The sequence below is a fragment of the Nannospalax galili genome, unplaced genomic scaffold, assembly GCF_000622305.1.
Source record: "Nannospalax galili isolate Female #2095 unplaced genomic scaffold, S.galili_v1.0 scaffold337, whole genome shotgun sequence".
NCBI classification, from domain to species: domain Eukaryota; kingdom Metazoa; phylum Chordata; class Mammalia; order Rodentia; family Spalacidae; genus Nannospalax; species Nannospalax galili.
Window position 1 is genome coordinate 1,103,113 of NW_008340932.1, and position 24,195 is coordinate 1,127,307.

A 24,195-nucleotide genomic window follows, 5' to 3' on the forward strand; every position below is an offset into this window, starting at 1 on the left:
CCAAGTATGTATTTCAAAATAGATAGTTGAGAGAATTTCAATTTTCTCAACACAATGAGTATATAAGGTGATGAATATACCAGTTACTCTGATCTGATTATTGTACATTTTATATCGTACAAGACCCCCACAATACATATTATTGCTATGTCAATTTAAAATTTTTTATTTTTTACCATGTTATTCATTAGATGTGTCCTTTGACAATTGCATACATGTATATAGTCTGTTTACTCTCGATTCCCCACCCTTTCTTATCTCCCTCCCACTCTGTCAATGACCCCTCCTCCCTATAGATTCCTTTTTCATGTTTCTATATTTTTATTTTATTTTGTGACCCACTGAGTTTGACCAGAACCATCTGTGTATCCATAGGTTTGGAATTAGACATTGAAGGCTGGTGAGCTCACCAGTGGGTATACATATGAAGATAATGACTCCCTCTTTCCCTGAATCCATTAGTAGCCAATAGCTCAGCAGGGAAGGGTAGGAAATCACGAGCCCCTCCCACATCCACTTCTGACTGGTAGGCCCAGTTCGTTCAGGCCTAGTGCAGACAACTGTGGTTGCTGTCAGTTTATGATTGCAGTTGGCAGGTCATGCCCAAAAGATAGCATTTTGGGCCCTTCTCCCTACCTTCTGGATCTTAAGTTCTTTCCATTCCCTTATTCATGATGTTCCCTAAGCCTTAAATGTATGGCATAACTGTGCTTGTTAGAGCTGAGCACTCAACTGTATTCTCAGTACTCAGAGCAGCCATGAATCTCAACATTCACTGGCAATCACTGCAGAGAAAAACTTCTCTGATTAAGGCCGAGAGTAACCTTTATCTATAGGTATAAATATTTAAAAAGCAATTTGATTCCATGTCGGTTTAGCTAAATAGCAGTACTAAGTTCCTTCCCAGGGCCTATGACCTCCTCAACCATGGGGTTTTTAATTCTATCTCTCTGTCTCACACACAGATTCCCATGGAGGAGGCCTCAATCCTTATCCAAGAGTAGTTGACTATCCCTATAACAGCTGTGCCAATACTATACCAATGGGCATGTCTTGCCTAGCAGGTTAGTATTGTACTTTATAAGCTTCATAACTGGACAAGACCATTTCTCCCACAGCAACCTGATAGCCTCTTCTGGCACTGTGAAAGTTAGCTAGTAGGCAGGGCATTTCCAGCTTGATTTCTCTATATTCTGCAACCAAACTGTATTGTGTCATTAGCTAGTCCTGTTGAGCAACCAAGAGTATGGCTAGATCCTGCATTATTTGAGGGGAGGGGACCTCTGATGCCTTCCTGACCAACAACACATAAGGAAGTATCCTACACTTGGCACTTGGAGTTTTGATCAATAATCCATGTCTTCTAAGGAGCATCATTATTCAACTATGCAAGATCTCTCCCTTCAAATCCCTTTTAAAAAATAAAATTTAATGCCAGGAACTGGGGAGATAGCCCAGTGGTTAATGTTCTTGCCAAACAAGAGTGAAGACTAGAGTTCAGACTCCCATTATCCACTCAAAAACCATGTGGGTATGGCCACCCACCTAAAATTCCAATGCGTAAGAGGTAGAGACAGGCAATTCCCTGAGTGAGCTGGTCAGCTAGACAAGGTAAGCTCTGGATTCAACTCAGAAACCTTGCCTCGGTAAATTAAAATGGAAAGTAATTGAGCCAACCTTGGACACACACACACACACACACACACACACACACACACGTGTACTCAAACACATGCCAACAGGCATACACATACACATGCAAAAAAAAAAAAAGGTTTTGTCTTAGGGACTGTACATGAATTCATGTATTTAATTGTCACAAAGGAAAATCTATAAGGCATTACTACTAGCGGCCTCATCCACGTTTCTTTGGTGAAAGATTTCATTTTTAATTATGTGTATATGTGTGTTTACATATGTGCTTATATACACATAAGTGCAAATGCATGAAGAGGCCAGAAGCTTTGGATTCCCCTGGAGCTGGAGTGTGTTCCCCTGGAATCCTGGTTCCTCCAAGGAGCAGGGCCTGCTGCAGAGAATTGACTGTGGAGAGTTAGCCAAGGAAGGAGGGGCTTGTAGCACTATCTTGGGATGGAAGCCATGAGCCTCCAGGAACACTCAGCAGTGGGGCATGGGGAATGCAGGGGGGGCGGGGCATGGAGAGAAAGATGGCTCTCACCCACGTGGACTCGAGAAGGGGCATTTACCAACCTAGGGCAAGACTGTGGGCCCAAGATGCATGGGTGAAAGTTAATGGAGAGTATGGGTGGGCCCAGGTGCAGTCTGAATTGGTGGGCTCTGAGACCCGGTGCAAGAGTGCTTGTCTCCTTGTAAGTTCCCCCATTTACCCCCTCCCTGCCCAAGGGCTAAACTATAATAAATTCACATAAAAATATATTATATGGTTTGTCTAATCACCCAAGAGACCCCTAGAGAACATGGAGTTACAGGCAGTTGTAAGCTCCCAAATGTGGGTGCTAGGAACCAAACTGGAGTCTTTAGCAAGATCAGTGTTCACACTCAAACATTGACCCACCTCTAGCCCCTTTGTCTGTGTTTCTAAATTGAAGAAATTGAGCTGGGTTTGTTGACTCACATCTGCCATCCCAGTACTTGAGAGCCTGATACAGGGGAATCGTGAGTTTACAACCAGCTGAGGCTTCTTCATAGTGAATCCACACCATCTTGGGATATACAGCCAGATCCTTTCTCCAAAAAACAAAAAGAAAAAATAAAGTGAGGAAACTAGGTACAGCCAACACAGAGACTGTCAATTGCCAAAGCCTAAGAAGCACATCTACAGTGCAACCTCTACAACTAAGACTCATGGAACACAGAGCAAAGGCTAAAGAGAACACTAATGCATCTTTAAATTCTCATCAATGAAGCTCCCTTGTGCAACAGAACACAAAAGGTCACAAATGGCCAAACCATAGAGAACAAGAGTCTGCAGAGTGTGGGTCTTTGGACAGGACTCATATATTAGATTCCACCCACCCAGGGCTCAGAGACCATTGCAGAAGAGAGGGCAGACAGGTTGTAAGAGTCAGGGAGGAGGTACATGACCATGTAGAAATAATAGTCCTACAGGTTCCTATAACCTTGCTTGTATGAATCTACAACCGTGGTGGCATCATGCACAAGACCCATGAAAGCTCAAGCAGACAAAAATCCAGCACAGAAATAAAGAAATGGACAGCAGGCCCCAATCTTAGTCAATCTATTGGGTGAGGAAGAGCTGATCTTAATGGGAGGAACTCTAGATAGGCTGACTAGGCCTCAGTGGATGAATTTTCACTGAGGCACATCTAGGGACACTAACTAGACACGATGGGCCTTAACACAAATGACAGAATGCATGAATTCCAGTAAGAGTGCTATGAAAGGGGGCCAGCAGAAAAGGAGGAATAAAGATTAATGTGTTCTCTATGAAATGCACAGATTTATGTTACTAGAAGTTCTTGATTTTGATCCTGGACTTCTCTCTATAAAGAAGTTGAATGCACAGGGAAGAAGATAGCTTTATATTTGCCTTGTTGGTTTTTTTTAGCATATTTCTATACAAAGAAAGCAAAGTGTTAAAGAAAAGTGTGGCTTATCTCTCATCTCCAGGTTATCTAGCAAGGCAACCTGAAAATACTTCGTTCTTGAAAAATATTTAATGGATCAAAGAAGTTTCTTTTTTAAAATATATTTTTATTTAATCTTTGTGTGCTTCATACATAACACCTTAGTCCTCTTTATACTCCTCCCCCACTGGCACACTCCCATAGCCCCTCATTGGATTTCATGCATTCTGTCATTTATGCTAAAGCCTATTGAGTCCAGTTAGTGTCCCCTGATGTCCCTCAGTGCAAGTTCATCCATTAAAGTGCAGTCAGCCTGATTAGAGTCACTCCCTTAAAGAAGGTCAGCTCTTCCTCACCCAGTGGTAATCAGTATCTAATAGTTCCTCAGTGAAGACTGGGGCCCACTGCCCATTTCCACAGTTATGTGCTAGATTTTTTTGTCTGCTGTCACCATTGCTGCAAATTCCTATGAGCAGGGTCCCAGGAACCTGTAAGACTCTATTTCCATATGGTCATGTACCTCCTCCCCTAGCTCTTACAAATCTTTCCACCCCCTCTTCCACAATGGTCCCTGTACCTACAGAAGAAGTTTCTTGAGATCAGGAAAAACTTCCATAACATCTCTAAAAAGCTCTAGGTTGAGTGCACACACAGGTGCACTTACATGTAGGAAAAATATTCATACACATAAAAAGTTATTTTGAAGTTCTGGGTTGAGAACTGGGCATGTGGCTTAGTTAATATTACATATTATACACAAAGACCTTGGTTCAACCCCTAGGACCATATACAAATGAGGGGAGTGCAGCGTGTATATGTCTGTAATCCCAGCACTCAGGAGGTGGAGACAGGGGACTCAAAAGTTTAAGGTCAGCCATGACTGCATCAGGGGTTCAAGGCCAGCATGAAATACATGAGACACTGTCTCCAAGCAAACAAGCAAAAAAAAACAAAGAATTTTGTGAGGAGAGAGAGGGGCACCAGAGTTTGGAAAGTTCACCCACAGATACTTTTTGGTAGTTGACATCATTAAGTCCTGTCCTTTTGAGTGATGATGTCAGATTCCATTGATTTTCAAGATGGATAGAATGCTAATCCACAGATGTCACTCAATACAGCCTGAGTGGATGGAATTATAAATAAATGACTGAATAACTGGCCTTTCCCTGACAAAAGAGGCTGATATTTCAAAAGGTTTTCTGTGAGATTAACATCTCATGATCATATCCTTTCAAGAAACTTTGGGTTTTACACATTTTGTAATCATAATTAGCCTGAGTATTACCTCTGAGACGAAGCTTTTACCTAACTTCCCCCACCCCCACCCAAGGAAGAGTCAGAATACTGTGAGAATGCCAAGAGTAATAACAAAAAAGATATCAGCTCTCTATATATCTGGGACAAGCTCTTCTGGGTTTCAGAAGGATTTGAACAGATCACAGACACCTCTACTCTTCTGGGGTTGCATTCAGTTGGATAAAGAGCATTTACTGGGGGACAGTTATGTTGAAGACCATAGCTATCAAAACTCCAATACCACTATATCCTGAATCTTCCAAATACATGAAAAGGCTGTGAGGGGTACATATGAAATCTGTAAAGATCTGCAGCTACCTGTCTTCCCAGTGTATCTGCATGGCACGATATGGGGAAAACATTATCTCAAGTTTACAGAAAGTACCAGCCAGCCTACTCCTGTGAAAAAAACTGACCTGCCTCAACCAAAGTCCTAAGCTGACTGCTGTTCCTAAATTTCCCTGATATTGAAATTCTGATGCTTTCCTGAACTTATGATCTACAAATAGTCAACAAATCTGTCACCTGGATTTAGGTTAAAACCTCTCCTTAGAAACCAAAACAACTATTGAGAGTTTCTGTAAATACCATGGCACTCACACAAGTTTAATGCAGCCATGAGAGTTGTTCCTTTTTTATTATTGTTATTTACAGGTGGAAAACTAGAGTCAAATGAACTAATTTGGGTGATGTCGTATAGTAATAAATGATGGAGGTGAAATATGACTCCAGGTCATCTGCCTTCCAAATCCATGCATTGTTTTTCTTTGGTTCACTTTAAAAAATTCATTACAAAATAATAAAAATAGCATATACTAACTTATAGAAAAGTTGGAAGTATCACAAAATTGTTTTAAAACATAACTGCAATTGCACTAGTATCCAAAGACAACTATGCCAGCATTTTGACCTACTTACTTCCCATTATATATTAATCAGTAAATACAATTTGTTGGATAACTTTTCCTTTGTATTAATGATACTGTGATCATGAGTGAATACCATTAAAAATTCTGTGAAGGTTTGTCTTAAAATATTTATATCCTATTCAGTATATGCATAATTAATGCAGCCTTCCTCCTTATAGCTGAACGTTCAGGCCATTTCTGATCTGAAGAGTTACAAATAACTAGGGTAAATGCCTTTGTATAACAGTTCTGAATTAATGTAAGAGTCCAAACAGTTTTCAAAGTGTAAGTCAGTTCAAACAGTTTTCAAAGTGTATAGTTTTACTGTTGTTTTATACAGCCTCTTTTCTTAAAACTCAGCAGCATCCACCCACCACTTGGGCATCTCCTCTTCTGTCTTGTTTCAAAACCATCAAGTCCAGTTTTTGAAACTGTCTAGAATCTAGATATGGGAAAGGAGGAAGAGTACTTGGAATTGGGGGTGGGAAAATCTGGGTTCTTGCATCAAGTTATTTCTCATTCACCAGGTGATTGTGGTGCTTTACCTGACACTGTATGCCCTTTGTGTTCTACACTGGAAAATGGAACACTAACAAGCTTCCCTGGAAAGGTTGGTGAGGGAATTGAGAGATAAAGCATGTGAGAGAGACTGGAAATTCCTGTTGCCTTTACAGTGCTTACATAGAAAGATTTCAAAAGGAAATGAAATGGGGGGGGGAGTGATTTACATTGTCAATTTAGGCTTTTTTAAGTAAAATTAAACTTAAAAAAATATTTAAACATATTTGAAAGTCCCCAGGTGAAATGACAGCTATCCAAAGATTATTTTGCAAGTCTGCAAAGCAATTCCGTACATCTGAAGATTCTGAAAGCTTTTAGTCTAATGTTTGATTTACAAATCTGAAAGTCTTTGTTTACAGGCACCACAGAGAGCTGGCAAACCCAACCCACCTTGATGTGACAGGAAAGTCACTCCTCCGAGGGGGTGGGGCCCTCTACATAGAACCAGATGGCGATTGGCTGGAGCTCGGTACCCTGGAACATTTAATGATGAAGGAGGATGCTGCTAAGACACTGACCAACAGAGAGGCAGGTGAAGAGAGAAATATGGTCTAGCCTCTCTCGGTGCAGAAAAGCTTCATTACAGACCAAAGCAGGAGCAGGTTGGGCAGGTGCTCATGGTCAGGTTGTGAAGAATTAATTGAGCTAAAAGTTTTCTGTATAGGCATCAGACTGCAGTGGAATGAAAGAAGAGGAATGGATTCTTTTTATGGCCCAATAAGAGGATTAGAAATTTCAGGAATTAGCCTAGATAATCTCAGGTATTCAGAGACCATGAAGTTGGAGGAAAAGCTTGAGCACAGTGAGAGCCTTGGAGGAAGGAGTCCACCATGTCTAGATGGCATGCCTCAGGCAAATGGGAAACTGAAAGCAAATGGCAAAGTGGAGGTCTCTGTAAAGCAGGAGGCAGATGGCAAGAGCAGCAGGCTGGGGAAAAGTCTCAACACGTACACCTGGCAGGAAGTCCAGAGGCACAATCAGGGGACTGACCAGTGGCTGGTGATCAATCGCAAGGTTTACAATGTGACTGACTGGGCAAACAAGCATCCAGGTGGGCACCGGGTCCTCAGCCACTACGCTGGGGAAGATGCCACGGTAAGAAGCTCCACGTGCTCTCTCGCACCCGCTGCCTCTTTCTGTCTCCTTCTCCCTCTCTCTCTCCCACTCCCAGCTGCTGAACGGCTGAGATCTTGGCTCTCTTCCCAAAAATCATTAAAGTACGTGCTGTGCTCCACTGTCACTATCTCCTTCCAAACCAACTTTTCAGGATTCTTGTCTAGCAAGAATCTGGAAGCAGATCAAGCTTCAAGGTCTAGCTGTTACCCAGTATGGGATAAATTCAGATACTAACAGTGGATACTGTGGTTTTGGTATTCTGGATTTTGTCTTCTTGATTTCATTTGTTGTTGTTGTTGTTGTTGTTGTTGTTGTTGTTTGGATTTTGTTTTGTTTTGGTTCACTTCAAAATAGAATCACTCTCTTATAAGGAGAAAATTACAAACAAGTGAGTAAAATCTGAGAGAAGGAATATCTGAAATTCAAGCAGAAATTTTTCAGAAAGCAATTCAAGCTGTGGCTATCAAATGACACTAATGATAAAAACGAACAACTACCGGGACTTGGGAAGTTCACAGCACTCTTCTGCTCAATGTAGCTGACACCATGCAGCAAAGGTGATGCAACACATTCAGTTGCACCACCTGAGTTACTCTCCTAAAGGACATGCATGCTATTCCCATGTTAAGGTGAGAAAGTTGATGTGCGAAGAAGTCATGTGCCACACAGCCAGTAATTCGTAGAAACAATATTTGGATTCAGGTTGTTTTGAACATAAAACCCTCTATATCTGGTTCTTTAACAAAAATGGGGGTCAGCAAGATGGGAAAAGGTAAGAAAAGGTGGGAAAGGCACGTACCACCAAGCCAAATTACCAGTGTTCAGTCTCCGGGACCAACATGGTAGATGGAGGGAATCAACTCCCACAAGTAATCCTCTGACTTTCACATGTGCACCATCCATGGTATGAGCATGCACGTGCACACACACACACACACACACACACACACACACTAAATAAATAGAAGATACATAGAGAGACAGAGAGAGAGATGTAATAAAGTTTACTTTTAATTTTCATTCAGTGTTTGGTAACTACCAGACTCTTTAGTACAGTGTAGAATCTATTTAAATATTCTATAAAAGATATATATTTTCTCTCACTTTGGAAATTTTATTTTCCAGCATTGTACTGATAAAGAAAAGGAGAGATAGATCCCCTAAACAACTAGGTGAGAAAAAATAATATATGGTAGAGCAGAAGTTTATACCTGGGCTTTAATTTTTTTACACTTGTTCATTTTCAAATTAGCATAGTTCTCAACTGTCTTCTAAGCATAAGACTGGCGATGCCAATCTGAAAGTGGTACATGCCAATAATGAGACTCGTGGGCTCCTGACAGATTTGTAAAATTTAAAAGATCTCTTCTTTTGAGACCATCAGCATCTTTCCCACAATTCTTTGGTTTTTCCTAGTTTCTCATCCTCCTGCACAAATTCTTGTTCTACCATTTTCTTGTATTGAAGCTCCAGTCAGATGAATGTCTTTCCAAGTACACCCTGCTACATCCCCACTACTTCTGCCACATCTGATACTGTTTTTAAACAAGGTTCAATCAACCTTTCCTTGGGAAAGTGAGTTTGAGCTCATAGCAAAAGAGGAGAGTATGATGGGTGTCAGAAAAAGACATCCCGTGGAGAACTCTAGAGACCAGGTGGTAGAAGAGGCAAGGTGAACATTTGTATAATAATAACAGGAGAACAATTAACAAATTTTAAATGACAAAAAATGCCCATAGATCTCTGTCTAGTTTGTCCCCTTATTTCTATAGCTCAGGGAAAATGGATGACTTTTTATTATCTATTTATTTATTTATCTCAAACAAGGTCTCATACATATCATACTGGCTTTGAACTCTTGACCTCCATCTCCCAAATGCTGGGATTACAGGCATACACCATCTTGCCTGGTCTGAATAGAGATTCTCTAATATAAATCATAGAATTAGCTCAAAGGTGTGCTGGCAAGGACTTGAAATTTCAACTATGTTTAAAATAACAGCCTCATATCAGTAACCCAGATGATAAATCTGAAATTTTCTGATCAATTTTATCCCCCTGAAATCAGGAAATAATTGCTTCTGCTTCTAGCCCTGTCTAAAATGAAGAATAAATGCTTAATATAGTAGATACCATAAACTCTTTAGGGGAAAAATACCCATGCCACCTTAGTATTGATATATATAAGGAAAGCAAATCATATGCTTGGTCTACCACATACCATAGACTTTAGGAAAATAAATCCAAAAACATTCAATTAAAAAAATTCTCCAAAGGATGGTGGCTCGAGAATGATAGGAGAGCCCAGGGGAAGCTCAGATCCAAATTCTCTCTGGCTGCTCAGAAGTCTGTGTACAAGCACTGAAATAGATTATATGACCTGAGAATGCTACTGAAATGCCCCACGCTTCAACTCCATAATCTGCAAAACAGAAGTCACATTGCCCCTCTAACTGGTGTATGGTAAATGAACTATATGCATCTATAGTGTCCCCAACAATAGCATGGATTAAAGTTCAATAAGTTATCACTATTATTAGTCAAGTCATCAGCATCCATATCCTCAGAAGTGTGATGGTCACTTTTGGATAACTTATTATTGGCATAGAAATTCTGTCACAGTTTGTGTCACTTATTTGGGAACAGAAGGTTATATAATGGAGACATGCTCCTCAGTCAAAGGGTCTGAGGCCAAATGCCACTCTACAACTCAGGAAGTATTACCACAATGTTGCCTGACAGGCAAATGAGGACCAAAGAATAATCTCTGTGTGCTAGGCCCTAGATCCATGACTGCACCTGCCCAGATGGGGAACCTTTCTCTTATGTACATGAGAATTCTGTTCCATACCTCATAAAAGGTAGATGGTGGTACCTAAGTAGTCAGCACAATATCATGGAGTCATTCATCCATTCATTCATTTGTTCTAAAGCTTTATAAAGAGCCTGGGCCGAGGGATAAAAGTATAAATCTTGAAATTGGATAGATTTAGAATGCATCTGGGTTCCATCCTTACTAGATAGTACTAAGGAGGCTATTTAAGATCCGAGTCTCAGTTTCTCATTTATAAAAGGAGATACTAACACTATAATCTTTGTTTTATAATAAAACTTGGAGGAGTTAAAATGAAGCCCTCTTTATGGTGCTCAGCATAGATTAAATAATAAATGGAAGTTCTTTTGTTTTATTATTATTATTATTTCATTCTTCTAAAATGAACTTCAGCATTCTCCAAAGTACTTTAATAAACCTATAAAACTAAATCGGCAATAAGCCCCTGCTATTGCATGTATGAATTATCTAGTTGTTTACAAGCTATAGAAATTTAAGCTGTATAACACTAGTATTAACCAGAGTTTGGGCTCAGTTCTTTTCACCTGTGTGAATTCACCCAGGAAAATCCAGTAACACCCTGTAAGTTCTAAAGAAAGAATTGATTATGAAGATTATTATATAATTATACAATGAGTCTCTAAAATGAAGATAATAAATCATTTTGATGATACACATATTAATACTTTGCCATAAGTTTTCTATAAAACAACAATATGTTTCAAAGCCCACAAAAGAAGTAAGTGCAGTCTTGTGTTAGATACACAGAGCAGCATGCTTGGGAACAAAGAAGGCAGGCTTACCAAGCTTTGTGAAGGTCAATCCACTCATCACTGGATACCACTCTTTAGAAGGGACACAAACCCTGAGAGGGTTTGAGAGATGGCTCACTAGTAAAGTGCTTACATGCAAACATGATGATCTGAGTTTGGATCCCCAGCACCCAGGTAAAAAGCTGGCCATGTGACACATGGCTGTAATCCCAGCACTGAGGAGGAGGAGGCAGAATCCCTGACCAGCTAGCCTTACTGAATCATCGAGCTACTTCCTGTGAGACCCTGTCTCAAAGAATAAGCTGGAAAGTGACCAATAAAGGCACCTGAGATCAACCACTAGCACACACAGATGCACACGCACACACACACATGCATATGCACATGCACGCATGCACACATAAATACATGAATACCTACACATACATACATGTAGCACACACACACAAGCATTTTCTTATGAATATTAAAGGTGGAAAAGACAAGGAAAGGGTGACAAAAGTTTACAGGAAATGTGGCAGTGTCTTCAAATACTTGGAAGACACCTATGGAGAAAAATATAAAGCCAAGTACAAATCCAAAAAGCACTTCGTGTGGTTTTGGATGTGCAGGGTTGACAGAGGCAAGGCTAGGGCAGAGTAAGGGTGTACACAGAGGTGGAGTACATGTGTGATTAGTGTCATGAGTAAGGGCCCAAACAGCATGGGTATCCGCTTCCTCTGCCAAAAATGCACATTCAATTAATGTCGACACCATCATAGTGAGGTGGTGAGAGGGAAGATGAAGGGAGAGGAGAGGGAAAGGAATAAGAAACAAACAGAAACAGGAGCAAACAGAGAGATTGTGAGTGTTGAGTTTGAATTTTACCCCAATGCACAGCTGTGTCTCCCTCCACTGTACACAGTGCCTCCCGGTACAGCATCTGTTCTCACCCTCACCAGCACAACAAAATCAAGTATTGTGTCTAAACTGTTGGTGAAAAAAAAATTAATAATCAATAAAAATGCATCTTTCCTGGGTTGTCAAAAGCTTGTAAGAAATAATCTGATTTCCATTTGGATCTTAGTTCCAATTGTAAGATACATAGAGGTAGACAGATAGGAGAGAGCCCAAGTTCTAACAGAAAGTGGACCATGATAGCTGGGGATGAGGAGACACATGAGGCCTCACTCCTTCCTCCATGCGTTTGGTCAGCTGATGGCTGCTGAGAAAGGGAGACATTTTCTTCAGTAGCATAAGCTATGGGTAAGAAGTCCATCTTCCTGTAAATAGTCTCTCACTCAGGCTCCTGTAAACACTCCCAACGGAACGCATTTGTGTGGTCAAGCAAATTTAATTAATTAATTAACATAGAAGAACTAAGCAAGAAGAGGAAGGAGGCCAGTGGGAGGACAACAAGAGAGGGTAATGTGGGTAAGAAATATAATATATATAAATGTGTGTATGAAAATTCCATAATGAAGTTCATTACTATGTATAATTAACATCTACCAATAAAAATTACATATAAAAAAGAAAAGAAAACAGATGTGTGAAGATGCTGTCTCCCTGAAAGGCCAGCCCAGCAGTTAAGTGAGGAATGAAATGAAGAAAGAACCAATCAAAAGGAAGGAAGCCAGGATGGAGTCCAGGAAATATGTTGGAGGTCCAAATAAAGAGTGAACAATAAGAATGGAGAGAGAAGAGGGATGGAAAGAGCATTTAAGAGAGACAATTTAATATTTGATGAGTAGCTGGGTAAGGAAGCAAGATAAGGGGCTAAATTGATGTGGAGATCTCATTATAGGATAAGAGTGCCAGGAAGATGCATAGGTTTAGGAGGAAGAGAGGGAGGAAAAGAGGGAAGGAGAAGGAGGAAGGAAGAGAGAAAGGATGGAAGGAGAAAGAAAAAGGCTGCTGGAGCTTAGCTGAGAGCACCACGGAGTAAAAGCGAACACCTTCAATTCTGAGAAGTCTCAAGCAAAAGTATGAACTGCCCCCAAGACAAGGAAAAGATGCATTCTCACCATAAATCGGTCTATTCACAACTCACCCCGTGTTTGAGATATTAGGACGCTTCTTCTAGTCGGTGCCTTGGAGCCCACAAGATCTGAGCACACAAGAGGAGAAAGCAGACTACCAACCGGAATGTAAACTATAAATTGTGAGCTTTTAGTCAGTCAGTTAGTTTTGAGACAAGGTCTCATGTACCACAGACGGAGCTAGAACTCACTATATAGCCAAAAATAACCTTGAACTTCTGATCCTCCTGCCTCTATTTCCCAAGTACTGGGATTATGGTTATACTTGTGAGATTTTAAAGTTAGCAACAAAAGCCTTTGTGAAAAAGCTACATTCTATAATGCCTTGTTTTGTGATGCACATTCTCTTCATTGGTGCTTTACGAGTTTATGTTTGTCTCTTAGTATACTTCCTTGGGGAAATTTAAACCCTTATTAATGAACTATGTAATACTAATGATAATGATAATATACAATTATTTATTGATATCTTATTTCAAATACAAAGGTCTTAGTCACTAGGCTAGGTCCTAGATATATTTTAGAATAATATCTGAGTAAATTATTGAGGGACATAATAAACTCATGGGGATGACTAGGTGGTATTTTGTACATTTAGATAAAGATTGAGATATGGGGAGTGGGTAGCAAGGTGGCTCAGCCAGTAAAGGCACTTGCAGGCAAGCCAGATAATCTTGAGTTCAGTCCCTGGGACCTAATGGTAGAAAGCAAGAACCTATTCCCCACAAGTTATCCTCTGACCTCCATGGATGCCCATAGATACATAAAACACACACACACACACACAATAAATAAATAAATAAATAAATAAATAAATAAATAAATAAATAAATAATACATACATACATACATAAATCAGTACTTTTTTTTATAAAAGCTCTAGAAACAAAGTGTCATGAGTATTCAGGGGTGCTTATAAATAAGTTTCCTGAATGGACAAGTGTGTTAACACTTAATATTGATCTTAAAAGGTATGAAAGAACTTCGTGCAGAGACAAATGGAAGAAGGAAGTAAAGGGAAAGGGTATGACATCTACAAAGTTTCCGAACCCTAAAAGGGCATGGAATTTTACTGCATGCAAGACTCTGATTGAGAATATGGTACATGAAAGACACAGAGTGAAGTCAGCCTGAGGAGGCAGATTGGTGCCAGAGCCAAAATACTTTACGAGATTAAGGCCTACAGTAGAGAAACACCATTGCATCATCTCAAGATGATCGAGCAGCATGCCTTTCAGAGAAAGAATCATTAGACGTGTCAAGGCTGGAATGGAGCTGCTTGGTGTCATAGCCCTAAGTTCAAACATTCATTAGCTCTACTGCCATCTGTGTCATTTGGGGGGGGGGTTCACTCGCTATTCCCCAAGATTTGATGTCTATCTGTACATTAGAAGTGATGGAACTTCAGAGCAGTAAGTCGGTAGCAATGAATTGTCACATTCCTTATACATAGGATGCACTCCGCAAATACTGGCACTTTCCCTTTCTGCCTTCGTTTCACTCCCCCTCCTTCAGCAGGAACACACTTGCCCAAGTATGTGAGTAACAGAACCTGTTTTTGCAGGCTTCCAAGTAGGGATTTCACAACTTAGGATACAGATTCTGTTAGAATATTCTAAGGCTACTTAAACTCCTTTGTTCTACTGCCCAAATAATGTGAAGAAAAGGACTTCATGTAGCACCAACCATACTGTTCAGAGAATCTCTGTAGCTCTTCAGTATCTGTTCCAAGGTACTGATCTCTAATCATTCCTAGGGTTTGAAAGTAACATTGAACTCAGAAGAATATTATTATCAGCACATTTTGAAATTGTGTTAGGTTACTCTCTTGTAATATGTGCTGCATGTGTGCCACACAGTATGAAATCAGGCCATATACTTCTGCACTCTGAAGATTGATCCACCAGTATGCTTCCCATTCTAATCTGCTCTGAAACAGCAGACAGAACATGATTTAATCAGTAGAGTTCATCATGAGGTACATTGATCGCTTAATCACTGAATCATTCTTTGCTTGGTAAGCTTTAGTTTCATAGACTGTGGAATTCTTAAAACATCTTTGAAATAATATAGTCCATCTTTGTCCAAAGGGTTTGTAGGAAGTGTGCAGAGCAAGAAAGGACAGTAGAGCCTAGATTGAGTCAAGCACTAAGTTTATGGTGAAGTGAATAGAGTCACTATTGCACACTTCTAATTACCATATTCATCATGTAAACACCTTCTTACAAGTAGGCTCATGCATATTTCCCTGATCCTGAAGTAATCCAAAAATTACTTCAGGACTCAATGATCTAGGACTCATTACATTCACTTGTATAATTCAGAATTCTCTTCACATTGGTTATCAAAGGATAGGACTAAAAATCAAATTGCTATCTTAAAGAGAAGGTAGAGAGTGAGTTCTTATCACTAGAAGTATGTATAATAAAAATAGTTAATGGGATGGAGAGATCACTCAGCAGTTAGAGCACTGGCTGCTCTTGCAGAGGACCTGGGTTCAGTTCCCAGCACCCATATAACAGCTAACAACTGTCTGTAACCCCAGTTCCAGGGGATCTGAAGCCCTCTTCTGACCACCACAGGCATTGCACAACATAGGTGCACTTACATACATGTAGGCAATACACTCACACATAAGATAAAAATAAATAAAGTTTTAGAAACATAACTAACAGGCATTGTAGTTAAGGCTGGAGAGACAGATCATCAGTTAAAAGCGCTTGTTGCTTTTACAGAAAACCAGAGTTCAGTTCCCAGAACCTGTGTCAAACAGCTCACAATCACCTGTAACTCCAGTTCCAGAAATATCTAACACCCTCTTCTGGCCTCCACAAGTACTCACACTCATATTCCCATACCCATACATATATAACTAATTAAAAAATTTTAAAGTATTGTATCATTAAAATATACCAGTTCTAATAAATAATTTGACCCTCATACTAACCACTGAATTGGGTAAAGAGTCTCACTCTCATTTAGGGAAGGGAATACCAGGCAATTTATGTGACTCAACAGCCTTGCTCATGATTACATAGCTAGTAAATGGAAAGCTAGAACTGAGGTATAGGAAGGTTGGCTCCGGGGTCCACTTTCATAATCAGTGCAAGTCACCACTCCAGAGTATTTGCATTCCATCCATATATTCAAGGTACAAATTTGGTTTTGTTTCTTCAGTTTGAATCACTCCAGCCCCAGTGTCATAATAGCAGGAAGCCCATCATCTGCCTCTTATAGAATCTTTCTTCCCCTCAAATTATAAAAATAGTTGGGAGAAAAGAGCCTTTTTCTTACAAACATAAACAGGATATAGGAACCACACTGCTTCCCTTAGTGATGTAGAATTACTACTTAACTACAGTACTTTTATTGAGCAATGAGAGTCCTTCAGTGATGAATCCAGCTAAGAGTGTGCTACTTTAGGCAGCCCAGGCTCAAGCACTATGCTCCCATGATTGCTCATGTCTAGATTTTAAGCTGCTGCTACCAAATTTAATCTACCCTTCTCTAGAAATAATTAATTGAAGAGGCCTCATTCTTCTAGGCCTCAGTCAAAAGCCAAAAGGGAGCCTTCAAGAGAAAATGTGATTTGCATAGATGATCTTCTTTGCTGCATGCTTGAGACAATGTAAGAAAATTTCACATGAAATCTGATGCTGGTTGTAGAGGAGACTCACCATGGCCAATAAACTCAAGCAGTATTCTGTCTAATGCTTAATAAACAGTGATATCATAAGTATTCTAGGAATTGTGCATGCCTAGAGAAAGAGTGGCCACACCTGTGGACCCCCGGAATTATACTTTTAAAGAAGAATCCAAGGATAATTTTGATTTGTCATCTTGAAGCGGCAACATGGAATTAGAAGCAAACACTCTGTAACAAAGTCTATGTTGGTTACCAAGTTGGGCACAAGACGAGCAAGGAAGGGGCAGCTATCTATGGGCAAACACATTTTTGCAAGCTTCTAACAGGCTCTTCTATTTCCAGGATGCCTTCAAGGCCATGCACCTGGATCTGAGCATTGTGCATTTGTACCTTAAGCCACTGCTCATTGGAGAGCTTGCCCTAGAAGAGCCCAGCCAGGAGAGAAACAAAAATGTAAGTAACATTTCAGGATCCAAGTTTATAGAAGGATGGGGATAAGGCACGTTTCAAGGCTCTTTCCTGTGAGAAACCAGCTGTCATGCCTGGGTAAGTCTATGACAAAATACAGTAGTTCTTGTTACCCTTAGATATACATCTTAAGACACCCTGCAGTGGAGGCTTGAAACACTGGGTAATGTGAGTAATACTGAACACTGAATGCAAGCAATGCGAAATCATGAAAATAGTTATAATTACTAGGATGGCTGCTAAGTAACTGACCCGAGGGTGGTATATACACTGTGGATACAGTGGATGAGGAGTAATTCATATCGTGGACAGCATGGAGTAGTGTGGTAGAAGATCCTAGTATGTTATTCAGAACAATGCACAATTTACATACTGGTGAACTTTTGCTTCTGGAATTTTTTATTTCATTGTTTTTTACTGAGGATGACTGATAAAAACTGAAACCATGGGAAAGAAAAGGGGGATTACTGTAAATGAGTGGCTTCTTCACATTTCAAATGCCATTCTCTTTTTTTCTAGGAAGACTTTTATTTTTAATTTTTCTTCTATTTTTATTATTTCATGTATATTCTCAATGAAATATGATTGTGTTTGGTTCTCAGAACACTTAAACCTCTATGAAACAAGGGAATAGAATTTGTAACACTCTGTCCAGTGCCAGGTCTCTGTCTCTAGTACTCAATTCATTCCAGGCCACTTGCACATGTTTTATTTCCATGGCTGCTCGTAATTATGTATTTGAACTCTGTTTCCTGACAAGCTAAGTTCCACGAGAGCAGAGTCTGTATCACTTATGCTGTGTCTTAAGACCTGCCTGTGCAGAATCAGCCCTGTATCAAGATCTCAATATTCAACTGTTGAATGACAGTTGTAAATATATCTTAAGATATTGAGGTGTAGGAAGGTTGGCTCCAGGCTTCATTTTAATAATCATTACAGTACAGTCATCAGACCAGAGTATTTATATGCCATCCATATATTCAAGGTACAACTTTAGTTATATTTTTTCATTTTGAATTTCTTTAATTCCAATGTCATAATAGCAGGAAGCCCATCGTTTGTCTGTGTTTTAAGTTTGGGGAAATTATCTTCATGGAGAATAAATTCGTTTCTGAATGCAGCTGGTGCATCAAAGAACTGCGACTCTAAATTACTTCTCTCCGGCCCATTTTCTTAACAGTTCCCCAAGATGGATATTCATTAATATTTTAACTGTATTTAGTATGGTCTTTCAAACACATAATTTCTATTAGACCAAAACTTTTCTTGGATGGCTTTGCATAAAATTAAAGAGGTTTTACTTAATAGCAAGAAATTCATTCTTGTAATTTAATTTTTTATTTTTAAAGATTTATTTATTTATTTATTTATTTATTTTATGTGTGTGAATATTTGCCCGCATCTGTGTATGTGCACCAAGTGAGTGCCTGGTGCTCACAGAGGCCAGAAGAGCGTTTCAGGTCCCCTGGAACTGGGGTTGCAGGTGATTGTGAGGTACCATGTGGGTGTTGAGAACCCAACCCAAATCTTCTGCAAGAGTGTTTTTTACCTCTGAGCTATCTCTCCATCCCCCGCAATTTATTTTCATAAGAACTTAAATGTGTCTGATTTGTAACCTTGAAATTATTTGTACAAAATACTGACCCATATAATACAATGTAGTTAAAGAACTTTATTAGCTCTTCAACAAATGAGGAGACAGACTCATGAGACAAGGGTAGTTTGAAGAAATAGAGCTAACTATGTACATATCTGGAAGAAATGCATGGGCTCACACTCTGAAGACATTCATTACCCACAGCTATGCACCAGACTAGCTCTGCCTAGAAAATTGAACTCTGAGGATGTACAGCCTGACACACACGCTAAACCTGCCCTGTCAAATTGTACCCATTTAGACCGGTTCTCAAACATCTCTGTGGCCCAGTTTCTTTCCATGTAAAATAAGAATAAGGCTACTAATCCTTCTGAGTTGTCAGGAGGATGATTGAAAGAAGCATAGTTTAAAGAGCATGGCATGGTGTTTGGAGCACAATAATGCTCAGTAAACTTTGAATATTGTCATCATTATAAATCTAATGATGGTCCCAGTTACAACATCTACACATGTTCCCACCACTTGGGACAGGAGTCCCTGGATTAAAAAGGAATAACAAAGTTTAATCATTACTCCTACTTTCAAAAGGCAAAGAAAATCCAACCAATTACCGAAAACTGTAAAATGCTCACTGTCTAAAACAATGTTCTTCTTTGAAGATAAAGGTCATCTGCGAATCTTGCTTTTGATATCCATGTAACTACTCAAGCTGCTCTTACAGAAAACTGATGAACCTGGATGTCAGGAGGTGTGGGCTCTAGTCCAGTGTTTATCACTGGTTTGTTAGTGATTGCCAGTCAATTATTGCTCTGAATTTCGGTGACTTTCAGGACAATCAGTGGACTGTAAAAGATGACCAGGCTCTATGAAAGCAGTCCTGGAAACAAATCAATACAGAAGGTTATTGAAACTACCTAAGGCCACCAGAGTTCCATGGTCAATGGAGCTTGGGTGATGAGGCTATGGACACTTGGCTGGCAATGGGTCCCTTGAAAGTTACATCAGTGAATTTTGAAATGAGATTTTTGGTTTCTGTAATTACCTTAACAACTTTTTCCTTTTTTTACTTCCAATTACTCTCCTTTGTTACATCTCTAAAATTCTATTTTATCATGTCCTGGTTACATTTTCAACTGTCCTATTATATGCATTAAGACAAATTATGTCTCTACTCAAACTTTACACTCTTCAGTATGATGTGACAATCTTGCAGACTAATGCTAATATCTCCCATGAACACATGAACTCGTACACACATGCACACACACACACACATATACAAAATCCATGTACTAGTCCATGCTAGCCAGGAAACCCACACTAATGCTAACAGAAACCTTGTTTTGTTTTATGGGATCCACTGAGAAGATCTCTGAGTTCATCCTTAGAGCTAATCTATACAAACGCTATTGCTCCATGTTCATTAGAACAGGAAAAGATTCATTCGTTTATGATAAACCAGCTGATGACTGAAAAGCATTTGCTCACTATAGCAGTAAGTATGGTAATACAGAGATCCACAATGACAAACAAGTCCTCCAAATATAAAAGCAGAGGTCAGTCAACACCTGAAATAAGAGTGATGATTTCAAAAGCAACTGTTGGACTTCTGTATCTCACAACTATCTTCTCCTTCCCCATCCCAGAAAACAACTACTTTCAACTTCCCTCCCTAAGAGTTGAGGAAAAGTTAGTAAGTCACTACTTACTCTTTTTCTCCAGAAATACAAAGACAAAGGTCATCAGCCCCTTTTCAAGATTTCATTTGTTTGTTAATTGTTACTAGTTTTAATTTTAAGTAATTCATATTAATAAAACAATGTATTGCTAACTTGGTAAGTTATTACTCATATTCACCTATCTTTCCATTTCCCTTAAGGAATTAATCTCCATCCTTGAATATTTATTTCACAGCCACAGTTGGTAGAAGATTTCCGGGAACTGCGCAGGACTTTAGAGACTATGAACATGTTCAGTGCCAACCTGGGGTTCTTCTTTCTTCACCTTGCCCAGATCTTGACTTTGGAAATATTATCATGGCTAATACTATATCATTTTGGCAGCGGCTGGATGGTTACTATATTCATTTCCATTCTTCTCACAGTTTCTCAGGTAAGCAGCTGTCCTAAGCCCAGTCAGTGGCCCCAGAGAGAAGCTTGGATATTCTTCATCCTCCTAGACAATATGTCTGGATCATATCCATCCTTCTCTCGCTCCTCTCCCTCCAACTCCCCACAGGAACCTCCACATCACATCTCCTTCCCAACTTCATGTCCTGCTTTTGAAGCTATTTTTTTAGTCTACTGAGTCCAGTTAGTGCTCCCATGTGTGCGTAGGTGTAAGATCATTCACTAGGCCATGGATAACCTACCAGTGGCCAACCCCCCATAAAGAAAAGTTACTCCCAGAAGCCATTAACTGCCAACAGCTCTTCAGTTAAGGGTGAGGTCTTGGGAAGCCCTCTCCACTCCACGATGGAAATTTTAACTGGCTTGATCTTGTGCAGCTATGTGCAGGTAAGCATACATGCTGTAAACTTATGTGCACAACAGCTACATCCTGTCCAGGGGACAGCAATTTAGAACTCTCCTCCTCATCCTCCACCTCCTATATTCTTCCAGCCTTCTCTTCCACAGTATTACCTGAGCCTTTTTAGATGGACATCAACAGCTGTGTGACACTTCTTGGCATGCAGCTTGTGAGGTTGAGCAGTTATCCAAAGTGCTCTGGGCTCCAGTTCTCTCATCTATAAGATGAGGATAGTGATGGATATGGAATTATTCTGAAGATTAAGCAAACCAATTTATAAACAAGCAAGCACAATATCCTACATATGGCAATGATTAAATTAATAACAATTGATACTGTTCACCCTCTTTTATCCCAATTGTAATAACTAAGATCCTATCTTCAACCATGTAAAATTCATCCTTATCCTTCATCAATTAGTCCACTAATATTTATTAATGCATCAGACAGTGAATTTTTCAAGGTCAGAAATTTCACCTTATTATATGAAAATAAAATTACAAAGTTCCACAACAGGTCAAACACAAAGATGTGGCTGTGAGATACCCAGTCCTAATGGACACATCTACATGTAACCTGTACACCTAAGGCTCAGGAAACATCAGAGCAGAGGGTGCAGAGTGATTGTAAGAGCCAGAGGGACAAGACACCTGCTGTTACCTAGTGCATTCTAGACACGATGTGAATGCTACACCAATGAAACCGCCACAGTATGGCAATCTAACAAGATCTGAATAATGGCAAACCAGTTGACATGCCAAGGTGAATAAGGGAAATTTCAAGGTGTCCTACCTCAAGATGAAGAGCCACAGGAAATCAATGGATGCTGAAGGATGGCGAATCAGTTTTCTCTAGGGAATAGCTCTCGAGAGGTTTTCTAATCCCATGTGGATAGCCCTAAACACATGTACACATGAGCACCACTAAATTGACTCAGTAATACTATATGTGTGTGTGTATACATAGTTTCCATCATTTCTTGTCCTTTATTACTGATATATATATATATATATATGTGTGTGTGTGTGTGTGTGTGTGTGTGTGTGTGTGTTTAACAATAATACTCAAGGAACAAGAAATTGTGAGGGATAAGGGGGACATGTGAGGAGCTGGTGGGGACTGGGAGTGATGGAAATAATGCAAAGACTCATGTATGAAATTCTCAAAAATAAAAAAAAATTAAAATTAAAATAGAGATGGCTCAGTGGTTAAGAGCACTAACTGTTCTTGCAGAGGACCCAGGTTCAATTCCCAGCACCCATGTGCTGACATGGTGGCTACGGACCATCCTGAACTCCAGTTCCAGGGGAATCTAAAGCCCTCTTCTCACCTCCACGGCATTGCATGACACAGATGCACTCACATACATGCACGCAATACACTCATACACATAAAACAAAAATAATAAAAATAAGTTTTAAATTAACATATATATAAATACACATATATATGGCACTTAGCAAAACATTCACTAAACCTCTGTTGAATACACTATGACTCTCTGAATGTGGACTCTGATGAGTACAGACTGTGTTGCAGATATGAAAGGAAAGGCACAAGCTCCCTATCCTCAGATAAAGGAGTCCTCCAGGAAGAATCACTCAGCTGAACACACTGTGAGGCAGAGTGGTTGCAGCAGGAAGAGCCAGCAAGAGTTCTTGGAGAAGGGAGGGGTGTTCTACTCTCATTAGAAAAACTGGGGAAGGTTTTGCCAAGAAGGAAGAATAAGGTTTCCAGGTTCCAGAATTTTCACATCAATTTATTTCTTGAAAAGCTAATATCTTTATTCTTTAAATAGTAATTTTTGGAAACAATTATTTATTTGATGCTTAGTATAAGCTGGGCACTTTATACTAAGTGAATTGCACAGCTCCATGAGTTGAGCGTTACTGTCCCTGTGTATCAGATAGGAGCTGAGGGTCAGAGATACTGTGTTGCTTGCTCAAAGTTGTACTACTGAGAAATATTGAAATCCCAAATGTATGTGACACCGAAGTCCATGCATGGTCTTTCTATTCCACACTAGAAGTCTTTGAATGTAGCAAGAACAGTGTTCTGGGCAGGAAGAACCACTTGTACAAACACATGAAGCTTAAAGGGGAGGTGATATGTGCGGGAAATAGAAACTAAACTTGGACTCAGGTTCAATGTGGCCTCCCACTGCTCTCAAAATGACTCATAATTATACTGGCAGCCTTATGAGTCCTTCTTGACTTCTAAACTCTTCTAACCTTCTTAATCTCTTGTAGGCTCAGAGTGCATTTTTGCAACATGACACAGGACACCATTCTATGTTTAAGAAGTCCAAGTGGAACTACTTGATGCAGAAATTTGTGATGTGTCATCTCAAGGTACAGGATGTTGGGAAACATGATGGAAATTGTTGAATGTAACTCCTTATGGACAGAGGTTGCTCTGTCTGATTATGTACTTGTGTCAGCAAATGTTACATTGCATGTTATTATATAAGAAATAGGGTATATATAATAACATGCAATGTAACATTGGAAAACATATGACAAAGTAGAATTTTAAAACATTAAATGAAAAATGTTTGGTTTTTATTTGGCAATCACTTATATTTTTCATTAATCTGACAGACTATTTGGCTTAATTCCCATTGTTCTGTGGAATTCCCCTAATGGAAGAATGTTTGCATCTTTAGATATCTGGGTATGCACTATAAAATCATGAATCAGAATGTTCTTTAAAAGGATGTGAACATCCTTGGGGCTGGAGAGATTGCTCAGTGGTTAAGAGCACTGGCTGCTCTTGCAGAGAACCTAGGTTCAATTCCCAGTACCCACATGGCAGCTAACAACTGTCTGTAACTCCAGGTCCAGGGAATCTGACGTCCTCTTCTGACCTCCATGGGTGT

General features: G+C 39.7%; 1 protein-coding gene across 1 annotated transcript in view; it reads left to right on the forward strand.

Moving 5' to 3' along the window:
• The first annotated feature begins 7,108 nt into the window (after positions 1-7,108).
• The window catches only part of LOC103736614 (fatty acid desaturase 2-like protein FADS2P1), a 37,378-nt gene continuing 20,291 nt past the window's right edge, over positions 7,109-24,195 (forward strand). The window contains exons 1-4 of the mRNA XM_008836121.1: positions 7,109-7,429; positions 17,066-17,176; positions 20,703-20,900; positions 23,567-23,668. Of these exons, the coding sequence (XP_008834343.1) occupies positions 7,109-7,429; positions 17,066-17,176; positions 20,703-20,900; positions 23,567-23,668 (732 nt within the window). The remainder of the gene's footprint in view (positions 7,430-17,065; positions 17,177-20,702; positions 20,901-23,566; positions 23,669-24,195) is intronic.